Raw genomic sequence first — 24169 nt, forward strand, 5'->3', positions numbered from 1 at the left:
GACGTGCAAGGCTCTGGTGAGCACTGTGGGGACGTGCAAGGCTCTGGTGAGCACCGCGGGGACGTGCGAGGTTCTGGTGAGCACCGCGGGGACGGGGACGTGCAAGGCTCTGGTGAGCACCGCGGGGTCGTGCAAGGCTCTGGTGAGCACCACAGGGACGTGCAAGGTTCTGGTGAGCACCACGGGGACGTGCAAGGTTCTGGTGAGCACCACAGGGACGTGCAAGGCTCTGGTGAGCACCACAGGGACGTGCAAGGCTCTGGTGAGCACCACGGGGACGTGCAAGGCTCTGGTGAGCACCGCGGGGACGTGCAAGGCCGCGGCGGGCGCCTGCAGGTGCGCGGGGGCGCGGGGGGCGACGCCTGTCGCGTGTCGCACGCTCACGTGCGCGGGGCGGCCCACGTGCGTTTGTCATCGCTCGCCGCCGCTTCCTCCCAGCTGCTTCCTGGTGCCGCCGGCGGCCGCCCCCCACCCACCGCCCGTGGGGGGCCCCCCCCCGTCCCGGGGTGGGGGACCTCCCTGGCACGCCCCCCCCCACCCACCCGGCCCGGGGGCACCCATCCGGTGGGTGCTGGGCGTGCGACACCCCCGGACCCCGCCATGGTGAACCCCAGCATGTGGGCTGCAGGTAGCGGGGGGCTGGGGGGGGGGCGGGGCGCGGGGACCCCCCTGCTGGGGGGGTGGGGGAGTCTGGGGGGGCGCCCCAGGTGCTGGGGGTGCTGGGGGGTCCTATAGGGCTGTACAGAGGCTGTGGGGTGCTGGGGGGGCCTATAGGGCTGTGCGGAGGCTGGGGCGTCCTATAGGGCTGTGCGGAGGCTGGGGCATCCTATAGGGCTGTGTGGAGCTTATGGGGTGCTGGGGGGTCCTATAGAGCTGTACAGAGGCTGTGGGGTGCTGGGGGGCCCTATAGGGCTGTACAGAGGCTGTGGGGTGCTGGGGGGCCCTATAGGGCTGTGCGGAGGCTGGGGCATCCTATAGGGCTGTGTGGAGCTTATGGGGTGCTGGGGGGTCCTATAGAGCTGTACAGAGGCTGTGGGGTGCTGGGGGGCCCTATAGGGCTGTACAGAGGCTGTGGGGTGCTGGGGGGCCCTATAGGACTGTGCGGAGGCTGGGGCGTCCTATAGGGCTGTGCAGAGCTTATGGAGTGCTGGGGGGTCCTATAGGGCTGTGCGGAGCTTATGGGGTGCTGGGGGGTCCTATAGGGCTGTGCGGAGGCTGGGGCATCCTATAGGGCTGTGCGGAGCTTATGGGGTGCTGGGGGGTCCTATAGGGCTGTGTGGAGGCTGTGGGGTGCTGGGGGGCCCTATAGGGCTGTGCGGAGGCTGGGGGGTCCTATAGGGCTGTGCGGAGCTTATGGGGTGCTGGGGGGCCCTATAGGGCTGTGCGGAGGCTGGGGGGTCCTATAGGGCTGTGCGGAGCTTATGGGGTGCTGGGGGGTCCTATAGGGCTGTGCGGAGCTTATGGGGTGCTGGGGGGTCCTATAGGGCTGTGCGGAGGCTGGGGGGTCCTATAGGGCTGTGCGGAGGCTGGGGCGTCCTATAGGGCTGTGCGGAGCTTATGGGGTGCTGGGGGGTCCTATAGGGCTGTGCGGAGGCTGGGGGGTCCTATAGGGCTGTGTGGAGCTTATGGGATGCTGGGGGGTCCTATAGGGCTGTGCGGAGGCTGTGGGGTGCTGGGGGGCCCTATAGGGCTATGGGGTGCCATAGGGCTGGAGGGGGAGTGCCGTCATGTTTGGGGGTGCTCTGTGTTTTGGGGGCTGGGGGGGGTCCCGGTGTGGGGGGATCCCTGGCGGGGGGTGTTTGGGGGTGGGGGCGTCCCCAGGGGGGGATGTCTCGGGGCGGGGTGACCCCTGAGAGCCCGGGGGGGGGCGGGGGGGGCCCCGGGGGGCCCCGGCGGGTTCCTGGCAGCCAAATTTAGGCGGTTTTCAGTAAATCGGGGCTGGTTTAACCCGGCTAAAAATGCGAAAGGGAAACGGGGAGGAGAAGTGAAAGTGCTGGGGGGGGGCGGGGGGGGGCAGGGTCAGGGTCAGGGGGCACACGGCTTGCACGCCTCTTGCACACCCATCGCACGCCCATCGCGCACCCCCCCGCACCCCCCTTCCCCCCCATTGCCCCCCCATTGCCCCCCCATTGCCCCCCCATTGCACCCCAATTGCCCCCCACCCCCCCGCACCCCCCGCGCCCCCCCGCACACGCGTGTGTTGCACGCCTGCCCCATACATGTGCCGTCGCACACGCGTGTGCCCCCCCCCGCCCCCCTGCCCCCCCCCCCGGCTCGCCCCCAGATTTCGGGGCCCCGCTGGCGCCTCGTTAGTGACTCAGTGGCTTATGCAAATGAGGCGGGGGGGGGGGAACCCGGGGGGGGCCCCCACCCCACTCGCTCCCCGGGGCCGGCAGACGCCTCTCTGCAGCAGCGGGACCCCCCCGGGACCCCCCCGGAGCCCCCGGGACCCCCCCGGATCCCCCAGACCCCCCGGGGTCAGGCCAGGAAGGGGTTAAACCCCAGCAGAGGTAATGGGGGGGGGGCAGCCCCCCATGATTTTTGGAGGGGGGGTATTTCCACCCCCACCATCACCAGTGGATATGGGGGGGGGGGGTTCTCCATCCCACCCCCCCCCCACCCGAGCATCATCTCTGCCAGCAGCCCTGGGGGGCACCCGGACACTGGGTCCCCTGGCTCACCCCCCCCAAATGTCACCCCCCCCCCAAATGTCACCCCCCCCAAATGCCAAATGTCACCCCCCCCAAATGTGTCATGTCCCCCCCCCAGAAATAAGAATGTCTAAGCCCTTGGAGGTGGAGAAGGCGCGAGTGGAGCTGCACGGGGAGCGCACGGGTACGGGGGGGCTTGGGGACATTGGGGGGGCTTGGGGAAATGGGGGGCTTGGGGACATTGGGGGGCTTGGGGACACGGGGGGCTTGGGGACATTGGGGGGGCTTGGGGACACGGGGGGGCTTGGGGACATTGGGGGCTTGGGGACATTGGGGGGCCTTGGGGAAATGGGGGGATCTGGGGACATTGGGGGGCTTAAGGATATGGGGGGCTTGGGACATGGGATCATCGGGGGGGGCTTGGGGACATCGGGGGGGTTTGGGGACACGGGGGGGGGGGCTTGGGGCTGGAGGGGTGCAGAGGGGCTGGGGACCATTGGGGACAGAGGGGCTGGGGGACCCATAGAAACCCCCAGGGGACAGAGGAACCTATGGGGGGGGGTCTATAGGGGTTGGGGGGGACCCATAGACCACCTGGAGACCCCCCCACCCGGGGGGTCTCTGGGGGGGGGACCCCAGGCGGGTGCTGAGGGTCCCTCTCACCGCAGACACAGAAAGAAATGGACCCGACACGAACCACCAGGTGAGAGGGGGGGCGGCCGTGGGCGGCCGTGGGGCGGCCGTGGGGCAGGCGGGGGGATGTGGGGCGGCCGTGGGGCGGCCGTGGGGCAGGCGGGGGGCGGCCGTGGGGCAGGCGGGGGGGATGTGGGGCGGCCGTGGGGCGGCCGTGGGGCCGGACCCCACCTGGGGTCCCTGTGCCCCCCCCCCGACCCGCTGCCTCCCCCCAGGCCCAGCAGAACAAACCCCCCCCTTCGCCCCAGCCCCCCCCGGCCCCGGAGCCAAGGTAAGAGCCCCCCCAACCCCCACCCCCAGCCCCCCAAATCCCCCCCCAGCCCCCCGGCACCCTCGCTGGTGCCCCCCCCCATTGCCAACCTCCCTCCAGCCCCCCCATATCCCAGCCAGACCCCCATGTCACAGCCCCCCCAATCCACCCCCCCCTCCAGCCCCCCAACACCCCCCAAACCCCAGGCATCCCCCCCGACTCCCACCTCCCCCCTCACCATCCAGCCCCCCAACTCCCAAGGACCCCCCCCCCATGCAGCCCCCCCCAGGTAGCCCCCCAACACCCCCCATGCCCCCAGCCCCCCCATCCCCCAAGTGCCCCTCCCAGCCCCCATCTCCCAGCCCCCCCCAGGACCCACCCCCAACCCCCCCCCAGCATCCCCCAGCCCCCCCTCAGGACCCCCCCAGCCCCCCAACCCCCCCCCAAAACCCCCATCTCCCAAGCCCCACCCCCCCCCAGCCCCCATCTCCCAGCCCCCCCAACATCCCCCCCCCAGGACCCCCCCGCCCCCCAACACCCCCCAACCCCCCCCATCTCCCAAGCCCCGCCCCCCTCTCCAAGCCCCCCCCCTCAATACCCCCCAGGACCCCCCAGCCCCCCAAACACCCCCCCCACCCCTAGGGTGCCCCCCCCCCCCCCGAGGTTCCTGTTTTGGGTGCGGGCGCCGGGTGCTGGGTGATGACTCAGGGTGGGGGAGGGGAGCGGGGGGGGTGGGGGGAGGGGCGGGGGGGGTGGGGGGAAATCCCGGTGGGGGCGGCGGCAGCAAAACAGGAAGCGCCTCCGGGGGGGGGCACCCCAAAATCCACCCCCCCACCCCCAAAATCTTTTCCCCTCCCCCCCCCCCCCAGGTGAAAGCCGAGGACCCCCCGGAGCTGCCCCCCCCGTGCAGCCCCCCCCCCTCCCCCAGACCCAGCTGATGCTGGCGGGGAGCCAGCTGGCCGGGGTGAGTGGGGGTCCCCGGGGACGGGGACACGGGGGGGGGGGGACACGGGGGGGTCACCGCGCTGCCGGGGACGCGGGGGGGGGGGTGGGGAGGGGGCTTTGCTGCTGCTGGGGGAGGGGCGGGGGGGGCGCTTGGGGCTGGTACTAACCTGCTGCTCCCCCCTCTGTGTCCCCAACCTGTCCCCGTGTCCCCAACCGGTGCCTGTGTCCCCAATGTGTCCCCATCCTGACCCTGTGTCCCCCCGTGTCCCCCCCCATGTCCCCAACCCCATCCCTGTGTCCCCCCGTGTCCCCATCCTGACTCTGTGTCCCCCCGTGTCCCCCCCCATGTCCCCAACCCCATCCCTGTGTCCCCCCGTGTCCCCATCCTGTCCCTGTGTCCCCCCGTGTCCCCCCCCGTGTCCCCAACCCCATCCCTGTGTCCCCCCGTGTCCCCATCCTGTCCCTGTGTCCCCCCTCCATGTCCCCAACTCGTCTCTGTGTCCCCAACCCTGTCCCTGTGTCCCCCTCCATGTCCCCAACTTGCCCCCATGTACCCCCTCCATGTCCCCAACTCGTGTCTGTGTCCCCAACCCCGTCCCTGTGTCCCCCCGTGTCCCCAACTTGTCCCTGTGTCCCCCCATGGCCACGACCTGTCCCCATGTCCCCCTGTGTCACCATCCTGTCCCTTTCCCCCCCCGTGTCCCCAACTTGTCCCTGTGACCCCAACCCCATCCCTGTGTCCCCCCTCCATGTCCCCCTCCTGTCCCCGTGCCCCCCACCGTGTTCCCAACTTCTCCCTGTGTCCTCGTCCCATCCCCATGTCCCCAACCTGTCCCCGTGTCCCCATCCCCATCCCCCCAACCTGTCCCCGTGTCCCCAACCTGTCCCCGTGTCCCCAATCTGTTCTGGTGTCCCCAACCTGTTCCTGTGTCCCCAACCTGTCCCCATGTCCCCAACCTGTTCCTCTGTCCCCAACCCCATCCCTCTGTCCCCATCCCCATGTCCCCAACCTGTCTTGGTGTCCCCAATGTGTCTCCGTGTCCCCCTCCTGTGTCCCCCATCCCCGTCATCCCCGACCTGGCCGCCTGCCTGCCCCTGCCTGCCCCTGCCTGCCCCTGCCTGCCCTAACCCATCCCTGCCTGCACCCCCATCCCTGCCTGCTTCTGCCTGCACCCCCATCCCTGCCTGTCCCTGCCCACCCCTGCCTGCACCCCCACCCTTGCCCATCTCTGCCCATCCCTGCCTGTCCCTGCCTGCACCCCCATCCCTGCCTGTCCCTGCCTGCACCCCCATCCCTGCCTGCTCCTGCCTACCCCTGCCTGCACTCCCACCCTTGCCCATCTCTGCCCATCCCTGCTTGTCCCTGCCTGCACCCCCATCCCTGCCTGCTCCTGCCTACCCCTGCCTGCACCCCCACCCTTGCCCATCTCTGCCCATCCCTGCCTGTCCCTGCCTGCACCCCATCCCTGCCTGCTCCTGCCCACCCCTGCCTGCCCCCCGCGCCCCTGCCCGCGCCCCTGCCCGCGCCCCTGCCCGCAGCTGGCGGCGCTGATGCCGGCCCAGCAGCAGCTGCTCCTGCAGCAGGCTCAAGCGCAGCTGCTGGCGGCGGCGGTGCAGCAGCAGCAGCAGCAGCAGCAGCAGCAGCAGCAGCAGCAGCAGCCGCCGCCGCCCTCGGCCGCCGCCGCCAGCACCCCCCCGGGCGGGGAGGGCACCCCGGGGCCCCCCCCGGCCCCCCCCCCGCTCACCCTCTCCCAGCCCATCCAGCTCACTGCCCAGGTAAGGGGGACACCCCCCCCCAAATGTGTGTGTCCCCCCCCCCGCCTCCCTGGGGTCCCCCCAGCCCCGCTCACCCCCCCCCCTCGCCTGTCCCCGTGCCCCCCCCCGCCCCTGTCCCCCCCCCAGGACATCCAGCAGCTCCTCCAGCTCCAGCAACTGGTGCTCGTCCCCGGCCACCACCTCCAGCCGCCCCCCCAGTTCCTGCTGCCGCCCGCCCAGCAAGGGCAGCAAGGTAGGGGGGACCCCGGGGGGATGGGGGGCCCGGGGGGGATGGGGGACCCCGGGGGGATGGGGGGGCCCGGGGGGGATGGGGGGCCCCGGGGTGCTGGGGGCCTCCAGGGGGATCGGGGTCTGCAGAGTTCTGGGGGTCTCCAGGAGGATCGGGGTCCGCAGGGTGCTGGGGGGCCCCGGGGGGATTGGGGGCCCCAGGGTGCTGGGGGGCCCCAGGGGGATCGGGGTCCCCAGGGTGCTGGGGGCCCCCAGGGGGATCGGGGTCCGCAGAGTTCTGGGGGTCTCCAGGGGGATCGGGGTCCCCAGGTGAATCGGGGTCCCCAGGGTGCTGGGGGTCCCCAGGGGGGATCGGGTCCGCAGGGTGCTGGGGGGCCCCCAGGGGGATTGGGGGCCCCAGGGTGCTGGGGGGCCCCAGGGGGATCGGGGTCCACAGGGTGCTGGGGGGCCCCAGGGGGGATCGGGGTCCCCAGGGTGCTGGGGGTCTCCAGGGGGATCGGGGTCCCCAGGTGAATCGGGGTCCCCAGGGTGCTGGGGGTCCCCAGGGGGATCGGGGTCCGCAGGGTGCTGGGGGGCCCCCAGGGGGATTGGGGGCCCCAGGGTGCTGGGGGGCCCCAAGGGGATTGGGGTCCCCAGGGTGCTGGGGGGCCCCAGGGGGATCGGGGTCCACAGGGTGCTGGGGGGCCCCCAGGGTGCTGGGGGGCCCCAGGGGGATTGGGGGCCCCAGGGTGCTGGGGGTCCCCAAGGGGATTGGGGTCCCCAGGGTGCTGGGGGGCCCCAGGGGGATCGGGGTCCGCAGGGTGCTGGGGGGCCCCAGGGTGCTGGGGGGCCCCAGGGGGGTCGGGGTCCCCAGGGTACTGGGGGTCTCCAAGGGGATCGGGGTCCCCAGGGTGCTGGGGGGCCCCAGAGGGATCAAAGTCCCCAGGGTGCTGGGGGTCTCCTGGGTACTGGGGGGTCCCCAGGGTCCCCAAAGTGCCCTGAGGTGCTCGGGGTCCTCAGGCGGATCAGGGTCCCCAAGGGGATTGGGGTGCTGGGGGACCCCAAGGTCCCCAGGCTGCTGGGGGTCCCCAGGGGAATTGGGGTGCTGGGGGTCCCCGGGGTGTTTGGGGTCCCCAGGGGTGCTCAGGTGTCCCTGGGGGGATGCTCAGACCGCCCCCCCCCAATTTGGGGGTTCCCTGGGATGCCGGCAATTCGGGGGTCCCCTGGGGGTGCCCCCCCCACCCTGACCCCCCCCCCCTTCTCTTGCAGGGCTGCTCCCCACCCCAAACCTCTTTCAGCTACCTCAGCAAAGCCCCGGGGGGCTCCTGCCAAACCAGCCCCGCGGGGGGCTGCCAGCACAGGTGGGGGGGGCCGCGCCCCACCAACCCCCCCGACCCCCCCCTCCCAGCCAGGGGTGGGGGGTCCGCACCCCATCTCCCCCCGACCCCCCCCTTCCCTCCCAGCCAGGGCCGGGGGGGTCCGCACCCCCCCTGACCCCCCCCCTTCTCTCCCAGCCAGCGACTCGGCCGGGCCTCCCCGAGTCCCACCTGCCCCCCGGGGCCCCCCCCAAATGCCTGGACCCCCCCCCGCACCCCGAAGAGCCCAGCGACCTGGAGGAGCTGGAGCAGTTCGCCCGCACCTTCAAGCAACGGCGCATCAAGCTGGGCTTCACCCAGGTGGGTTTTGGGGGTGGGGGGAGGTTCCCCCGGGGCTGGGGGAGGGGCAGCCTGAGGGTGACGCGTGGTGCCCCCCCCCCAGGGCGACGTGGGGCTGGCGATGGGGAAGCTGTACGGGAACGACTTCAGCCAGACGACCATCTCGCGCTTCGAGGCGCTCAACCTCAGCTTCAAGAACATGTGCAAGCTCAAGCCGCTGCTGGAGAAGTGGCTCAACGACGCCGGTGAGGGGGGGGCGTCACCCCCGTCCCCCTGTGGCCCCCGCTCCCCAGCCCCATACGGTCCTCCTCCCCATATGGCCCTCGGTCCCCATCCCCATATGGACCCGGGGTCTCCATCCCCACGTGGTGGTCCCCATCTCCACGTGGTCTCCATCCCCACGTGGTCTCCATCTCCCTGTATTGCCCCTGGTCCCCATGTGCGCGGTCCCCATCCCCATCCCCATATGGTCCTCGTCCCCATATGGCCCCATGGTCCCCATCCCCATATGATCCCCATCCCCATATGGCCCTTGGTCCCCATCTCCATATGGCCCCATGGTCCCCATCCCCATATGATCCCCATCCCCATATGGCCCTCGGTCCCCATCCCCCTATGGACCCGGGGTCTCCATCCCTATGTGGTGGTCCCCATCCCCACGTGGTCTCCATCCCCACGTGGTCTCCATCTCCCTGTATTGCCCCTGGTCCCCATGTGCGCGGTCCCCATTCCCATACGGTCCTCCTCCCCATATGGCCCTCGGTCCCCATCCCCATATGGACCCGGGGTCTCCATCCCCACGTGGTGGTCCCCATCTCCACGTGGTCTCCATCCCCACGTGGTCTCCATCCCCACGTGGTCTCCATCTCCCTGTATTGCCCCTGGTCCCCATGTGCGCGGTCCCCATTCCCATACGGTCCTCCTCCCCATATGGCCCTCGGTCCCCATCCCCATATGGACCCGGGGTCTCCATCCCCACGTGGTGGTCCCCATCTCCACGTGGTCTCCATCCCCACGTGGTCTCCATCTCCCTGTATTGCCCCTGGTCCCCATGTGCGCGGTCCCCATCCCCATCCCCATATGGTCCTCGTCCCCATATGGCCCCATGGTCCCCATCCCCATATGATCCCCATCCCCATATGGCCCTTGGTCCCCATCTCCATATGGCCCCATGGTCCCCATCCCCATATGATCCCCATCCCCATATGGCCCTCGGTCCCCATCCCCCTATGGACCCGGGGTCTCCATCCCTATGTGGTGGTCCCCATCCCCACGTGGTCTCCATCCCCACGTGGTCTCCATCTCCCTGTATTGCCCCTGGTCCCCATGTGCGCGGTCCCCATTCCCATACGGTCCTCCTCCCCATATGGCCCTCGGTCCCCATCCCCATATGGACCCGGGGTCTCCATCCCCACGTGGTGGTCCCCATCTCCACGTGGTCTCCATCCCCACGTGGTCTCCATCTCCCTGTATTGCCCCTGGTCCCCATGTGCGCGGTCCCCATCCCCATCCCCATATGGTCCTCGTCCCCATATGGCCCCATGGTCCCCATCCCCATATGATCCCCATCCCCATATGGCCCTTGGTCCCCATCTCCATATGGCCCCATGGTCCCCATCCCCATATGGACCCCGGGGTCCCCATCCCCACATTGTCCCCACGGTCCCCACCCCCCCACGATGTCCCCATGGTCCCCCCATATGTCCTGGGGTCCCCCCACATTGTCCCCATGGTCGCCCCATATGTCCTGGGGTCCCCCCATATGTCCTGGGGTCCCCCCACATTGTCCCCATGGTCCCCCCCATATGTCCTGGGGTCCCCCCACGATGTCCCCATGGTCCCCCCATATGTCCTGGGGTCCTCCCTTATGTCCTGGGGTTCCCCCACGATGTCCCCATGGTCCCCCCCATATGTCCTGGGGTCCCCCCACGATGTCCCCATGGTCCCCCCATATGTCCTGGGGTCCTCCCTTATGTCCTGGGGTCCCCCCATATGTCCTGGGGTCCCCCCACATTGTCCCCATGGTCCCCCCCATATGTCCTGGGGTCCCCCCATATGTCCTGGGGTCCCCCCACATTGTCCCCATGGTCGCCCCATATGTCCTGGGGTCCCCCCACATTGTCCCCATGGTCGCCCCATATGTCCTGGGGTCCCCCCATATGTCCTGGGGTCCCCCCACATTGTCCCCACGGTCCCCACCCCCCCCCAACGTCCCCATTGTCCCCAAACCCCCACTCCCACAGCCCCCCCCCCCCCCCCCATAGAACCGGGGGTCCCCGGGGGCAGGCGTTGGGGGCTCCCCCCTGCCCCCCCCCACGCGCCCCCTCCCCGCAGAGACGATGTCGGTGGACTCGGCGCTGCCCAGCCCCAACCCCCTGAGCTCCCCCAGCCTGGGGGGCTTCGAGGGGCTCCCCGGCCGGCGCCGCAAGAAACGCACCAGCATCGAGACCAACGTCCGCTTCGCCCTGGAGAAAAGCTTCCTGGCGGTGAGCCCCCGCGCCCCCGACCCTATGGACCCCGTGCTGGGGGTCCTGCGCCCGACGCGGGCTGGGGGGGCTGTAGGGGGACATATGGCTCCTTACAGTCCTGGGACACGCGGTCGGGGGGGTGTAGGGGGACATATAGGTCCTTATAGCCTTGGGAGACGCGGTCTGGGGGCTGTAGGGGGACATATAGGTCCTTATAGCTCTGGGACACGTGGTCTGGGGGGTGTAGGGGGACATATAGGTCCTTACAGTCCTGGGACACGCGGTCTGGGGGCTGTAGGGGGACATATAGGTCCTTATAGCTCTGGGACACATGGTCTGGGGGCTGTAGGGGGACATATAGCTCCTTATAGCTCTGGGAGACGTGGTCTGGGGGGTGTAGGGGGACATATAGGTCCTTATAGTGCTGGGACACATGGTTGTGGGGGCTATAGAGGGACATATAGCTCCTTATAGCCCTGGGACATGCGGTCTGGGGGGTGTAGGGGGACATATAGGTCCTTATAGCCCTGGGACACGCGGTCTGGGGGGTGTAGGGGAACATATAGGTCCTTATAGCTCTGGGACACATGGTCTGGGGGCTGTAGGGGGACATATAGGTCCTTATAGCCCTGGGACACATGGTCTGGGGGCTGTAGGGGGACATATAGGTCCTTATAGCTCTGGGAGACGTGGTCTGGGGGGTGTAGGGGAACGTATAGGTCCTTATAGCTCTGGGACACGTGGTCTGGGGGGTGTAGGGGGACATATAGGTCCTTATAGCGCTGGGACACATGGTTGTGGGGGCTATAGAGGGACATATAGCTCCTTATAGCCCTGGGACATGCGGTCTGGGGGGTGTAGGGGGACATATAGGTCCTTATAGCTCTGGGAGACGTGGTCTGGGGGGTGTAGGGGGACATATAGGTCCTTATAGCTCTGGGACACGTGGTTGGGGGGGCTGTAGGGGGACATATAGGTCCTTATAGCCCTGGGACATGCGGTCTGGGGGCTGTAGGGGGACATATAGGTCCTTATAGCTCTGGGAGACATGGTCTGGGGGGTGTACGGGGACATATAGGTCCTTATAGCTCTGGGAGACATGGTCTGGGGGGTGTAGGGGGACATATAGGTCCTTATAGCCCGGGGACACATGGTTGTGGGGGCTATAGAGGGACATATAGGTCCTTATAGCCCTGGGACATGCAGTCTGGGGGGTGTAGGGGGACATATAGGTCCTTATAGCCCTGGGACACGCGGTCTGGGGGGTGTAGGGGGACATATAGGTCCTTATAGCCCTGGGACATGCGGTCTGGGGGCTGTAGGGGGACATATAGGTCCTTATAGTGCTGGGACACATGGTTGTGGGGGCTATAGAGGGACATATAGCTCCTTATAGCCCTGGGACATGCGGTCTGGGGGGTGTAGGGGGACATATAGGTCCTTATAGCCCTGGGACACATGGTTGTGGGGGCTATAGAGGGACATATAGCTCCTTATAGCCCTGGGACATGCGGTCTGGGGGGCTGTAGGGGGACATATAGGTCCTTATAGCCCTGGGAGACGTGGTCTGGGGGGGCTATAGAGGGACATATGGCTCCTCATAGCCCTGGGACACGCAGTCGGGGGGGCTATAGGGGAACATATAGCTCCCGATGGCCCTGGGACACCCAGCCTGGGAGGCTATAGGGTGACATATAGCTCCCGATGGCCCTGGGACACGCAGTCGGGAGGGTATAGAGGGACATGTAGCTCCTTATAGCCCTGGGAGACGTGGTCTGGGGGGTGTAGGGGGACATATAGGTCCTTATAGCTCTGGGACACGCGGTCGGGGGGGCTGTAGGGGACATATATCTCCCTGTGCCCCCCCCTATACGGCGCAGAACCAGAAGCCTACCTCGGAGGAGATCCTGCTGATCGCGGAGCAGCTCCATATGGAGAAGGAGGTGATACGCGTCTGGTTCTGCAACCGCCGCCAGAAGGAGAAACGCATCAACCCCTGCGGCGGCACCGCCGGCACCGGGCCCCCCCCCGGCCTGCCCCCCCCCGGCAAGCCCCCCGCCTATAGCCCCCATATGGTGCGTGGGGGGGGGGGGGGGCATCCACCCTGGGTCCTGGCCCTATACGGTGTCCCTGTCTCCATATGGCCCCTGGTACCTGACCCCATAGCCCTCCCCCGGGTCCCCATCCCCTATATGGCCCGTGGTCCCTGTCCCTATATGTCCCAGTGTCTCTGTCCCTATATGTCCCAGGGTCCCTGTCCCCATATGGCCCATGGTCCCTGTCCCTATATGTCCCAGTGTCTCTGTCCCTATATGTCCCAGGGTCCCTGTCCCCATATGGCCCGTGGTCCCTGTCCCTATATGTCCCAGTGTCTCTGTCCCTATATGTCCCAGGGTCCCTGTCCCCATACGGTCCCTATCCCCATATGACCCCTGGTCCCTGTGCCCGTAGGGTCCCCGGTCCCTCTCCCCATATGGTCCCTGTCCCCATACGGTCCCCAGTCCCTGTCCCCATATGGTCCCTGTCCCCATATGACCCCTGGTCCCCATATGACCCCTGGTCCCTGTTCCCATATGGTCCCCAGTCCCTGTCCCCATATGACCCCCGGTCCCCATACAGTCCCCATATGGTCCCTGTCCCCATACAGTCCCTGTCCTCATATGGTCCCTGTCCCCATATGACCCCCGGTCCCCATACGGTCCCCAGTCCCTGTCCCCATATGGTCCCTCTCCCCATATGACCCCCAGTCCCCATATGGTCCCCATACAGTCCCTGTCCCCATACAGTCCCTGTCCCCATATGGCCCATATGGTCCCCATACAGTCCCTGTCCCCATATGGTCCCTCTCCCCATATGACCTCCGGTCCCCATACGGTCCCCATACGGTCCCTGTCCCCATACGGTCCCTGTCCCCATATGGTCCCTGTCCCCATATGACCCCCAGTCCCCATATGGTCCCCATACGGTCCCTGTCCCCATATGGTCCCTGTCCCCATACAGTCCCCATACGGTCCCTGTCCCCATATGGTCCCTGTCCCCATACAGTCCCCATACGGTCCCTGTCCCCATATGGTCCCTCTCCCCATATGACCCCCAGTCCCCATACAGTCCCCATACGGTCCCTGTCCCCATACAGCCCCCGGCCCCATACGGCCCCCGGCCCCTGTCCCCCGTGGTCCCCGTCCCCCCCGGGGGTCCCGTCCCCCCCCGACCCCCCTCTCGCCCCCCAGGTGAGCAGCCCCGGCCCCGGCGTCAGCCTCCCGCTCTCCCAGGCCTCCAGCAGTCTGAGCACAACAGGTTCGGCCCCTGTTTACGTAGGACCTACCCTAATGATGTTTACGTAGGGCCTACCCTCGTGTTTACGTAGGGTCTACACAAACACCAGCCAGCACAGGGTGGGGGGGAGTGGGTTTCTGTAGGTCCTACAAGCTGGGGTGCTTTATGGGTGGGTGGGGGGCACATTGTTTTTGTAGGACCTACCCCAACCCTGGTGTTTACGTAGGACCTACCCCATTGTCGGCACAGCCTGTTTATGTAGGGTCTACACAAATGCTGGCTGGCATATAGCTGGGGGGGGACATGCTTTAAGGGGGGGGTGTTTTAAGGGGGGGGGGGTGTTTTAAGGGTAGGGGGGCACATTGTTTTCGTAGGACCTCCCCCAACCCTGGTGTTTATGTAGGACCTACCTTATTGCCAGCCCAGCATGTTTACGTAGGGTCTACACCAGCTAGAATATGGGGGGGAATGTTTTAAGGGATTGGGGGGGATGTTTTAAGGGGAGGGGGGGTGTTTTAAGGGGAGGGGGGGTGTTTTAAGGGAAGGGGGGGCCCCCCAGTATTTTTGTAGGACCTACCCAAACCCTGACGTTTACGTAGGACCTACATAAACACCCTCTTCCCCCCCCCGCAGTGACTACCTTGTCGTCGGCCGCCGGCTCCCTGGCCCCCAGCCGCTGCGGGGGGGCCGGGGGGGTCCCCCCCCCCACCCTGCCCCCGGCCACGCCGCCCCCCCCCAACAGCACAACCCCCACCCCCCAGAGCGGCGCCCACGGCCCCATCGGCCTCGCGGGCCTCAACCCCGGCACCGGGTGAGTGGGGGAGGGGGGGGCGTCACGGGTGGGGGGGGTGGGGGGGTGTCTGACCCAATCCCCTCCCCCTCCCCCCCCCATAACCCCTCCCCCCCCCCCGGTTTGCTTTGCAGAAGCTCAGTGCTTGGGGTGACCGCGGGGTTAAACCCGGCGCTCATGGCCACTAACCCGCTGGCCACCATCCAAGGTGCGTGGGCCACCTCGCACGCGCGCGTGCCCGGCCGTCCCCCGCCCGCCCGGACGCCCGGGGAGGGGGGGGGTGGGGGGTGAGTGTGCGAGGAGGGGGGTGCCAGCGTGCGAGGGGGTGCGGGCTGGTGCCTTGAGGTGGGCGTGCGAAGGGGCGTGGGTGTGCGAGGGGCGTGGGTGTGCAAGGGGTGTGTGGGTGTGCGAGGGGTGCATGTGGGTGTGCGAGGGGCGTGGGTGTGCGAGGGGCGTGGGTGTGCGAGGGGCGTGGGTGTGCGAGGGGTGTGTGGGTGTGCGAGGGGCGTGGGTGTGCGAGGGGTGTGTGGGTGTGCGAGGGGTGTGGGTGTGCGAGGGGTGTGGGTGTGCGAGGGGCGTGTGGGTGTGCGAGGGGGGTGTGGGTGTGCGAGGGGCGTGGGTGTGCGAGGGGTGTGGGTGTGCAAGGGGTGTGGGTGTGCGAGGGGCGTGGGTGTGCGAGGGGCGTGGGTGTGCAAGGGGTGTGTGTGGGTGTGCGAGGGGTGTGTGGGTGTGCAAGGGGTGTGTGTGGGTGTGCAAGGGGTGTGGGTGTGCAAGGGGTGTGTGTGGGTGTGCGAGGGGCGTGGGTGTGCAAGGGGTGGGTGTGGGTGTGCAAGGGGCGGGTGTGGGTGTGCGAGGGGCGTGGGTGTGCAAGGGGTGTGTGTGGGTGTGCAAGGGGTGTGGGTGTGCAAGGGGTGTGTGGGTGTGCAAGGGGTGTGGGTGTGCGAGGGGTGTGTGGGTGTGCAAGGGGTGTGGGTGTGCAAGGGGTGTGTGGGTGTGCAAGGGGTGTGGGTGTGCAAGGGGTGTGTGGGTGTGCGAGGGGTGTGTGTGGGTGTGCAAGGGGCGTGTGTGGGTGTGCAAGGGGTGGGTGTGGGTGTGCAAGGGCGCGTGTGGGTGTGCAAGGGGTGTGTGGGTGTGCAAGGGGTGTGGGTGTGCAAGGGGTGTGTGGGTGTGCGAGGGGTGTGGGTGTGCAAGGGGTGTGTGTGGGTGTGCAAGGGGCGTGTGTGGGTGTGCAAGGGCGGGTGTGGGTGTGCAAGGGGCGTGTGTGGGTGTGCAAGGGCGCGTGTGGGTGTGCAAAGGCTGCCGGGCGGGCGCCCCCCCTCCCCCCCAGTGCCAGCCCCCCCTCCCCCGCTCACTAACCGCACGCTCGCCACGGGGGGGGGGGGCACCCCCAATCTGTGGGGTGGGAGGAGCCAAGGGATGGGGGTGCCTATAGGAAGGGGGTGCCTGTAGGATGGGGATCCCTATGGGATGGGGGTGCCTATAGGACAGGGATGCCCAAGGGATGGGGGTCCCTATGGTTTGGGGGTGCCTATAGGATGGGGGTCCCTATGGTTTGGGGGTGCCTATGGGATGGGGGTCCCTATGGTTTGAGGGTGCCTATGGGATGGGGGTGCCTGTAGGATGGGGGTGCCTATAAGATGTGGGTCCCTATAGGTTGTGGGTGCCCATGGGATGGGGGTTCTTATAGGACAGGGATGCCCAAGGGATGGGGATCCCCTGGGATGGGGGTGCCTATAGGAAGGGGGATCCTTATGGGATGGAGGTCCCTATGGAATGTGGGTCCCTATGGGAAGGGGGTGCCCATGGGATGGGGGTCCCTATAGGAAAGGGATGCCCAAAGGATGGAGGTCCCTATAGGACGGGGGTCCCTATAGGATGTGGGTGCCTATAGTGAAGGGGTCTGTATGGGATGGGGGTCCCCATGGGACAGGGGTCCCTATGGGATGGGGGTCCCTATAGGATGTGGGTGCCCATGGGATGGGGGTCCCTATAGGAAAGGGATGCCCAAGGGATGGGGGTCCCTATAGGATGGGGGTCCCTATGGAGTGGGGGTCCCCATGGGAGGGAGGTCACCATAGAGTGGGGGTTGCCATGGGAGGGGGGTCCCTATGGAGTGGGGGTCCCTATGGAGTGGGGGTCCCCATGGGAGGGGGGTCCCTATAGGATGGGGGTACCTATGGAGTGGGGGTCCCCATGGGAGGGGGGTCCCTATAGGATGGGGGTCCCTATGGAGTGGGAGTCCCCATGGGACAGGGGTGCCTATAGGATGGAGGTCCCTATGGAGGGGGGGTCCCCACAGGATGGGGGTCCCCATGGGAGGGGGGTCCCTATAGGATGGGGGTCCCTATGGAGTGGGAGTCCCCATGGGACGGGGGTGCCTATAGGATGGAGGTCCCTATGGAGGGGGGGTCCCCACAGGATGGGGTTCCCCATGGGAGGGGTGTCCCTATAGGATGGGGGTCCCTATGGAGTGGGGGTCCCCATGGGAGGGGGGTCCCTATAGGATGGGGGTCCCTATGGAGTGGGGGTCCCCATGGGAGGGGGGTCCCTATAGGATGGGGGTCCCTATGGAGTGGGGGTCCCCATGGGAGGGGGGTCCCTATAGGATGGGGGTCCCTATGGAGTGGGGGTCCCCATGGGAGGGGGGTCCCTATAGGATGGGGGTCCCTATGGAGTGGGGGTCCCTATAGGAGGGGGGTCCCTATAGGATGGGGGTCCCTATGGAGTGGGGTCCCCATGGGAGGGGGGTCCCTATAGGATGGGGGTCCCTATGGAGTGGGGGTCCCCATGGGAGGGGGGTCCCTATAGGATGGGGGTCCCCTTGGACGGGGGTGCCCATGCACGGGGGTCCCTCTAGGACAGCGATGCCCACGGGGGGGGTCCCGCTGGGTCGGGGGCGGGGGGGTCACCCCCCTCCCCCCCCCCTGACGCCCCCCCCTCTCTCCGCAGCCTTGGCCAGTGGTGGAAACCTGCCCCTTTCCAGCCTTGAGCCGGGGGGGCCGCTGGTGCTGGGGAGCAGCGCGGGGACGCCGAGCACCCCCGCCATGGTCCCCCCCCCCCTCTTCCTCAACCAGGGACCCCTCCCGCTTTTGGGGGCCCCCCCGGCCGCCGTGGGGCTGGTGCCGGCCGCCGTGGCCGCCCCCTTGCCCCCCCCCTCCCCGTCCCCCTCCTGCTCCTCCTGCAGCGACGCCAGCAGCGACGCCCCACCCCCACCCCCCCCGGGGGACGAGTGATGGGTGGGGGGGGGGACGCCCCCCCCCGACCCCCCCAGCACGTGCTACAGACCAAAAACTGACCCCTCCCCCCCCCCTCACCGCCCTGAGGGGGGGGCGGGAGGACGGACACCCCCCCCCCCGCCCTTAACTTAATTTAACTTAATGATGCTCTTGGGGGGGGGGGGGTCGTCCCCCCCAAAATGAATCCCCTCCCCCCATTTGGGGGTGTCCCCCCCCAATTAATTTATGGGGGGGGGGGGATGGGAAAAACCATAAAAAGGGCGTTTTCTGCCCCGTTTCGCGCCCGTCGAGGCGGGGGGAGGGGGGGGAAGGGGGGGGGGGGGGGAACCCAACCCAAAAAGTGACTATTTCACACCAAAAAAACCTGCCCGGGGGGAGGGGCACGCCCCCCCCCCCCCCCCCAGCTGATCCCAAAGGCTTTTTACAAAACTTCTGACCTCGGTGTCCGCTCGAATGTGTTGGGGGGGGGGGGTAATTTATTGTAAATCTGGGGTTTTTTATTGGGGGGGGGCTCGGGGGGACCGACCCCTCCCCCCCGGCACCGCCCCCCTCCCCCCCCCCGTATTTATTTATCCCCAGGAGGCCGCGGCCGAGGGGGGGTCGGCGCTGACGGGCGGAGGAGGGGGAGGCAAAAAAAAAAAAAAGAAGAAGAAGAAAAAGGGAAAAAAATAAGCAAAAAAACGGGGAAAAAAAGCGAAAGGAACGGGAGAAAGCAACGGAAAAAAGGGAAAAAAAAAACCCCACCACCCTCAGAGAAAAGGAAAAGAACGAGGAGCAAGCGAAATAACGAGGAAAAATGGAAAAAAAACCAAGGAAAAGGGCAAAATAAAGAGGAAAAAAGCAAAAGAAAAAAGAAAAAAAAACCCAAACAGGAAAAAGGCAAAGCAAAGAGGCAAAAAGCAAAAAAAAAAAAAAACAACAGAAAAAAGAAAGAAAAACAAGGGAAAAAAGAAAAGTTGGAGAGGAAAAGGAAAATGAGGAGGAAAACGGGAAAAAGGGAAAAAGCAAAAGAGGCAAAAAGCAAAAAAAAAAAGGAAAAAAGTGTAAAAAAGGGCAAAAAGAGAAAAGGAAAAAAGCAAAAAAAGGAAAAACAACAAAAAAGGAAAACCCAAAAAAAGTGGAAAACCAAAAAAGTGGAAAAACAAAAAAAGGAAAACCAAAAAAGCGGAAAACCAAAAAAAAAGCGGGGGGGAAAAAAGTAAAAAAGGAGGAAAAAGGCTGAAAAAAAAGGAAAAGAAGCAAAAAAAAGAGGAAAACCCCCAAAAAACAGAAAAAAGAAAAACCAAAAAACCAGGAACCCCCCCAAAGCCCGAAAGGCGCCGCCCCCCCCGCAGTGCCTGACCCCCCCCCCCCCCCCCCCCGCAGGAAACCAAAAATCCCCAGCGCAAGCTGAAGGAAAACCACCAAAAGTCGCCGCTTTGGCCCCGAAACGGCTGGAAAAGGGATGGAAAGGGGGGAGGGCCCCCCCCCGCCGGACACAGATACCTCATGGAGCCCCAAAATCCCCGCGTTTCACCTCGTTTCGGCGCCGGCGGCTGAGAAATACTGTGAAGACGCGAAAGAAGGGAAAAAACAAAAAACAATAAAATTCCCCCCCAAAAAAACTCTTGGGGGGGCGAAAACCCCCACCCCCCCCGCGACGCCGATTTGGGGGGGGGGGTCCCGTCCCTGAATGTACCCCACCCCCTCCTCGTTTTTGGGGGGTTTTGGGGCTTTGGGGGTTTTGGACAGAGGGGGAAAAAAAAAAAAAGAAGAAAAAAGAACAAAAAAAAATTAATTTTTTTTTTTGGGGGGGGGCGGGTGTGGGGGGAGGGGCCGCACCCCCTTTTTCGGGGGGGGGTGGGGTGGGTTTTTTTGTTGGTTTTTGTTGTTGTTGGTTTTGTGTTTTTTTTAATACAGAAAATGGGCGTCGTGGCTTCTTTCCCGGAGGAAAAGTGGAGAAAAACGCCAAAAAAAGGGAGGGAAAAAACCAGGGGGGGTGACACCGCCCCTCCCCCCCCCCGCCAAAATCCACCCCACCGCGGGGAAGTGAGGGACGACGCTCGAACAGCGACCAAACCAAAAACCAACCCAAAAAAGTGAGGAAAAAGCAACAAAAAGAAGAAAAAAGCCAAAAAAAAAAGCCAAAAAAAAAAAAAAGCCAAAAAAAGCCAAAAAAAAGCCAAAAAAAGCCAAAAAAAAGCCAAAAAAAGCCAAAAAAAGCCCAAAAAATGCCTAAAAAAGGACACAAAAGGACAAAAAAAGGATTAAAAAGGCCAAAAAAGGACAAAAATGGACAGAAAAGGCCAAAAAAGGACAAAAATGGCAAAAAAAGGACAAAAAAGGCCAAAAAAAGACAAAAAAGGACAAAAAAGGCCAAAAAAAGACAAAAAAGGACAAAAAAAGCCAAAAAAAAAAACCAAGAACCGCACCCAAACCTCAGAAAAAAAAAAACCGAACACCAAAAAGTGTAAAAAAAAACAAAAACAAAAAACAAAAAACACAAAAAAATTGATTTTAGACCAAAATTGACCCCGTCTGCGGGCGCGGAGCTGGGCGGGGCGGCGGCTTTCGGGGTGTCCCCCCCACCCCCCCACCCCCCGCCCCGAAATGCTGCCCCTCCCCCAGCATCCTCCCCCCCCCCCCCGGGCCGATCTCGTTAACGAAGCTTTAATTGCAGCTGCCAAACCAAATAGGGGCCGGGGGGGCCCCTCGCCATATACCTCAGATACTTTAAGAGAAACCAAATATAAAGGGGGGGCGAAGGGGGGGGAGGGGTGGACACCCCTCCCCCGGCGCCCCCCGACCCCCCCAAACCCACCAGGTTTTGTACGTTGGCTCTTTGGGGGGGGGGGGGGGGATTTGGGGGGGGGCACCCCGGAGTGTGCCCCCCCCCCGCCCACCACCCCCCCAGCTGGGTGCTCTGGGCCGGTGTCCTCGTTAATTAGGGCGTAATTGGGGGGCTGGGAAGTGAGCTGGGGGGGTGATGGTGGTGGTGGTGGTCATGGTGGTGGTGGTGGTCATGGTGGTGGTCGCCATGACAACGGTGATGATGATGATGGTGGTGGTCATGGTGATGATGATGATGATGATGGTGGTGGTCATGGTGGTCATGGTGGTGGTCATGGTGGTGGTCATGGTGGTGGTCACCGTGACGATGGTGGTGATGATGATGGTGGTGGTCATGGTGATGATGATGATGATGGTGGTGGTCATGGTGGTGATGATGATGATGGAGGTGGTCGTGGTGGTGGTCACGGTGACAATGGTGATGGTGGTGGTCATGGTGGTGGTCATGGCGGTGGTCATGGTGATGATGATGGTGGTGGTGGTGGTCACAGTGACGATGGTGATGATGGTGGTGGTCATGGTGGTGGTCACGGTGACGGTGATGATGGTGGTGGTGGTGGTCACGGTGACGATGGTGGTGATGATGATGATGGTGGTCGTCATGGTGAAGATGGTGATGGTGGTGATGGTGGTGACTCAGATGCTGTGACTAAGCTCCAGGTGCTGGTGGCCCGTGCTCATGGCCTTGAGGTCCACCACAGTGTCATGGCCCTGAGGTCCACCATGGTGTCGTGGCCTTGGGGACCTCCATCGTGTCATGGCCTTGGGGACCTCCATCAGACCATGATCTTGAGGATCTCCATGGTGTCATGGCCTTGGAGACCTCCGTGAGGCCATGGCCTTGGGGATCTCCATTGTGTTGTGGCCTTGGAGACCTCCACAGCATCATGGCCTCGAGGACCTCCATGGCGTCACGTCCTTGAGAACCTCTATGGGGCCATGACCTTGAGGACCTCCATGGTTTCATGGCCTCGGGGACCTCCAGGCATCGTGGCCTTGGGGACCTCCATGGTGTTGTGTCCTTGGAGACCTCCACGGCCTCGGCGATCTCCATGGCCTCGCGGCCTTAGGGACCTCTGCGGTGTCACGTCCTCGGGGACCTCCACGATGTCGCGTCCTCGGGATCTTCCGCAGCATTGTGGCCTTGAGGACCTCCATGGCTTTGTGTCCTTGGGGTCCTCCGTGGTGTCGTTGCCTTGGGGTCCTCCACAGTGCCACGTCCTTGGGCTCCTCCATGGTGCCGTGTCCCTGGGGACCTCCATGGTGCCACGTCTTTGAAGGACCTCCATGGTGCCACATCCCTGAGGACCCCCATGGTGCCAGGTCCTTGAGGACCCCCATGGTGTCATGACCTTGGGGTCCTCCCTGGTGTCACGTCCTTGAGGACCTCCATGGTGCTGTGTCCCTGGCCTTGAGGACCTCCATGGTGCCACGTCCTTGAAGACCCCCGTGGTGCCAGGTCCCTGGGGACCTCCATGGTGTCGTGGCCTTGAGGCCTTGAGGGCCTCCATGGTGCCACGTCTTTGAGGACCCCCATGGTGCCACATCCCTGGGGACCTCCATGGCCTTCAGGACCTCCATGCTGTCATGACCTTGAGGTCCTCCATGGCGTCATGTCCTTGAGGTCCTCCGTGGTGCCACATCCTTGAGGTCCTCCGTGGTGCCACGTCCTTGAGGTCCTCCGTGGTGCCACGTCCTTGAGGACCTCCATGGCGTCATGACCTTGAGGTCCTCCGTGGTGCCATGACCTTGAGGACCCCCATGGTGCCATGACCTTGAGGTCCTCCGTGGTGCCACGTCCTTGAGGTCCTCCATGGCGTCATGACCTTGAGGTCCTCCGTGGTGCCACGTCCTTGAGGACCTCCATGGTGCCATGACTTTGAGGACCCCCATGGTGCCACGACCTTGAGGTTCTTCATGGTGCCATGACCTTGAGGTCCCCCGTGGTGCCACGTCCTTGAGGTTCTCCATGGTGCCATGACCTTGGGGTCCCCCATGGTGCCACGACCTTGGGGTTCCCCATGGTGCCACATCCTTGACGACCTCCTGGGGCTCCCCGTTGACACGAGCCCCCCCCCCCCCCCGCCCCCCCCCCCCCCATGGGTGGTCTAAGGAAGCGAATCCCCCCGTCCTACAGCCAAAGAGGGCTGGGGGGGGGTCAGAGGCCCCCCCAGCCCCTGCACCCCCAAAACCCGCCCCCCCCCGGACATATACCTCATAGACCTGTGCTCAACCAAAGAGCCGCCCGCCCCCGGGGTGCGGGGGGGCCCGCGGCGCTTGGGGGGGGGTCCCCCACCCCCCCCCTTGGTTTTGGGGGGGGGGGGGGCTCCCCCAGTTCTCGGTGCGTCTCCAGTTCCCGGGGCGTCCCCCGTTCCCAGTGTGTGTCAACCCCCTCCCCCCCCCGTTCCTGGTTCTTGGAGGGGGGGGTCCCTCGCTTTTTGGGGGGGGTCTCCCCGCTTTTTGGGGGGGGTCTCCCCACTTATTGGGGGGGTTCCCCACTTATTGGGGGGGCTTCCCGTTAATTGGGGGGGTCCCCGTTTATTGGGGGCCCTCATTTATTGGGGGCTGCCCAGTTCTCGAGGGGGCTCCCCCAGTTCTCGGGGGCTCCCCATTTATTGGGGAGGGGCTTCCCCATTTGTTGGGGGGGTCCCCATTTATTGGGGATCCCCCCAGTTCTTGGGGCGGCTCCCCAGTTCTCGAGGGCTCCCCATATATTGGGGCGTCCCCCATTTATTGGGGGGTCCTCAGTTCTTGGGGGGGCTCCCCATTTATTGGGGGGGTCCCCCTATTTATTGGGGGAGTCCCCCACTTATTGGGGGGGTCCCCACTTATTGGGGGCTCTTCAGTTCTCGGGGGGGGTCCCCAATTCCAGTGGGACCCCAGTTCTCAGTGCATCTCCTTGCTCTTGGGGGCTCCCTGGTTCTTGGGGGGGTTTCCCCGCTTCTGGGGGGGCTCCCCATTTATTGGGGGGGTGTTCCCCCTTTATTGGGGGCGTCCCCCTTTATTGGGGGGGTCCCATTTATGGGGGGGATCCCCATTCCCGGTACATCCCCATCTCTCGGGGGGGTCCCCAGCACTCAGGGGCTCCCCGGGGGGTCTTGGGGTGCGGGGGGTCGCCCCCCCCCTTTCCCCTGGGGTCCCCCCCAAGAGGGTTTTGGGGGCCCCCCCCCAAGAGAGCGAGACTTGCACCCCCTCCCCGGGAGCTGCCGGGGGGGTGTTGGGGTGCCGGGGTGGGGGGGGTGACCCCTCGTGCCCGTGACCCCTCGCCCCCCCCCCCGGTTCCCCCCCCCCCCCCGTGTCCCCCCCCCGTGTCCCCGGGGGCGGCGAGCGAAGCGCAGAGCAAACCAAAGATGTCCACCCGCCGCCCGCCCCCCCTTTTGTAAGAGACCTTAA

At 65.4% G+C, this 24169-nt stretch overlaps 2 protein-coding genes across 2 annotated transcripts in view; one reads left to right on the forward strand and one right to left on the reverse strand.

Moving 5' to 3' along the window:
* Positions 1–24169, reverse strand: part of RPS19 (ribosomal protein S19) — a 127458-nt gene that overhangs the window by 16592 nt on the left and 86697 nt on the right.
* On the forward strand, positions 601–18597 carry POU2F2 (POU class 2 homeobox 2). The gene is given in 16 exon segments (XM_075134968.1): positions 601–628; positions 2787–2835; positions 3320–3354; positions 3560–3615; positions 4464–4497; positions 4500–4558; positions 6442–6547; positions 7792–7883; positions 8037–8198; positions 8281–8422; positions 10512–10663; positions 12526–12720; positions 13876–13942; positions 14555–14732; positions 14846–14919; positions 17661–18597. Coding segments are annotated over 16 exon segments (1713 nt in total). The 3' UTR covers positions 17945–18597.

This window comes from Calonectris borealis, chromosome 35 (assembly GCF_964195595.1).
Source record: "Calonectris borealis chromosome 35, bCalBor7.hap1.2, whole genome shotgun sequence".
In the NCBI taxonomy this organism is placed as follows: domain Eukaryota; kingdom Metazoa; phylum Chordata; class Aves; order Procellariiformes; family Procellariidae; genus Calonectris; species Calonectris borealis.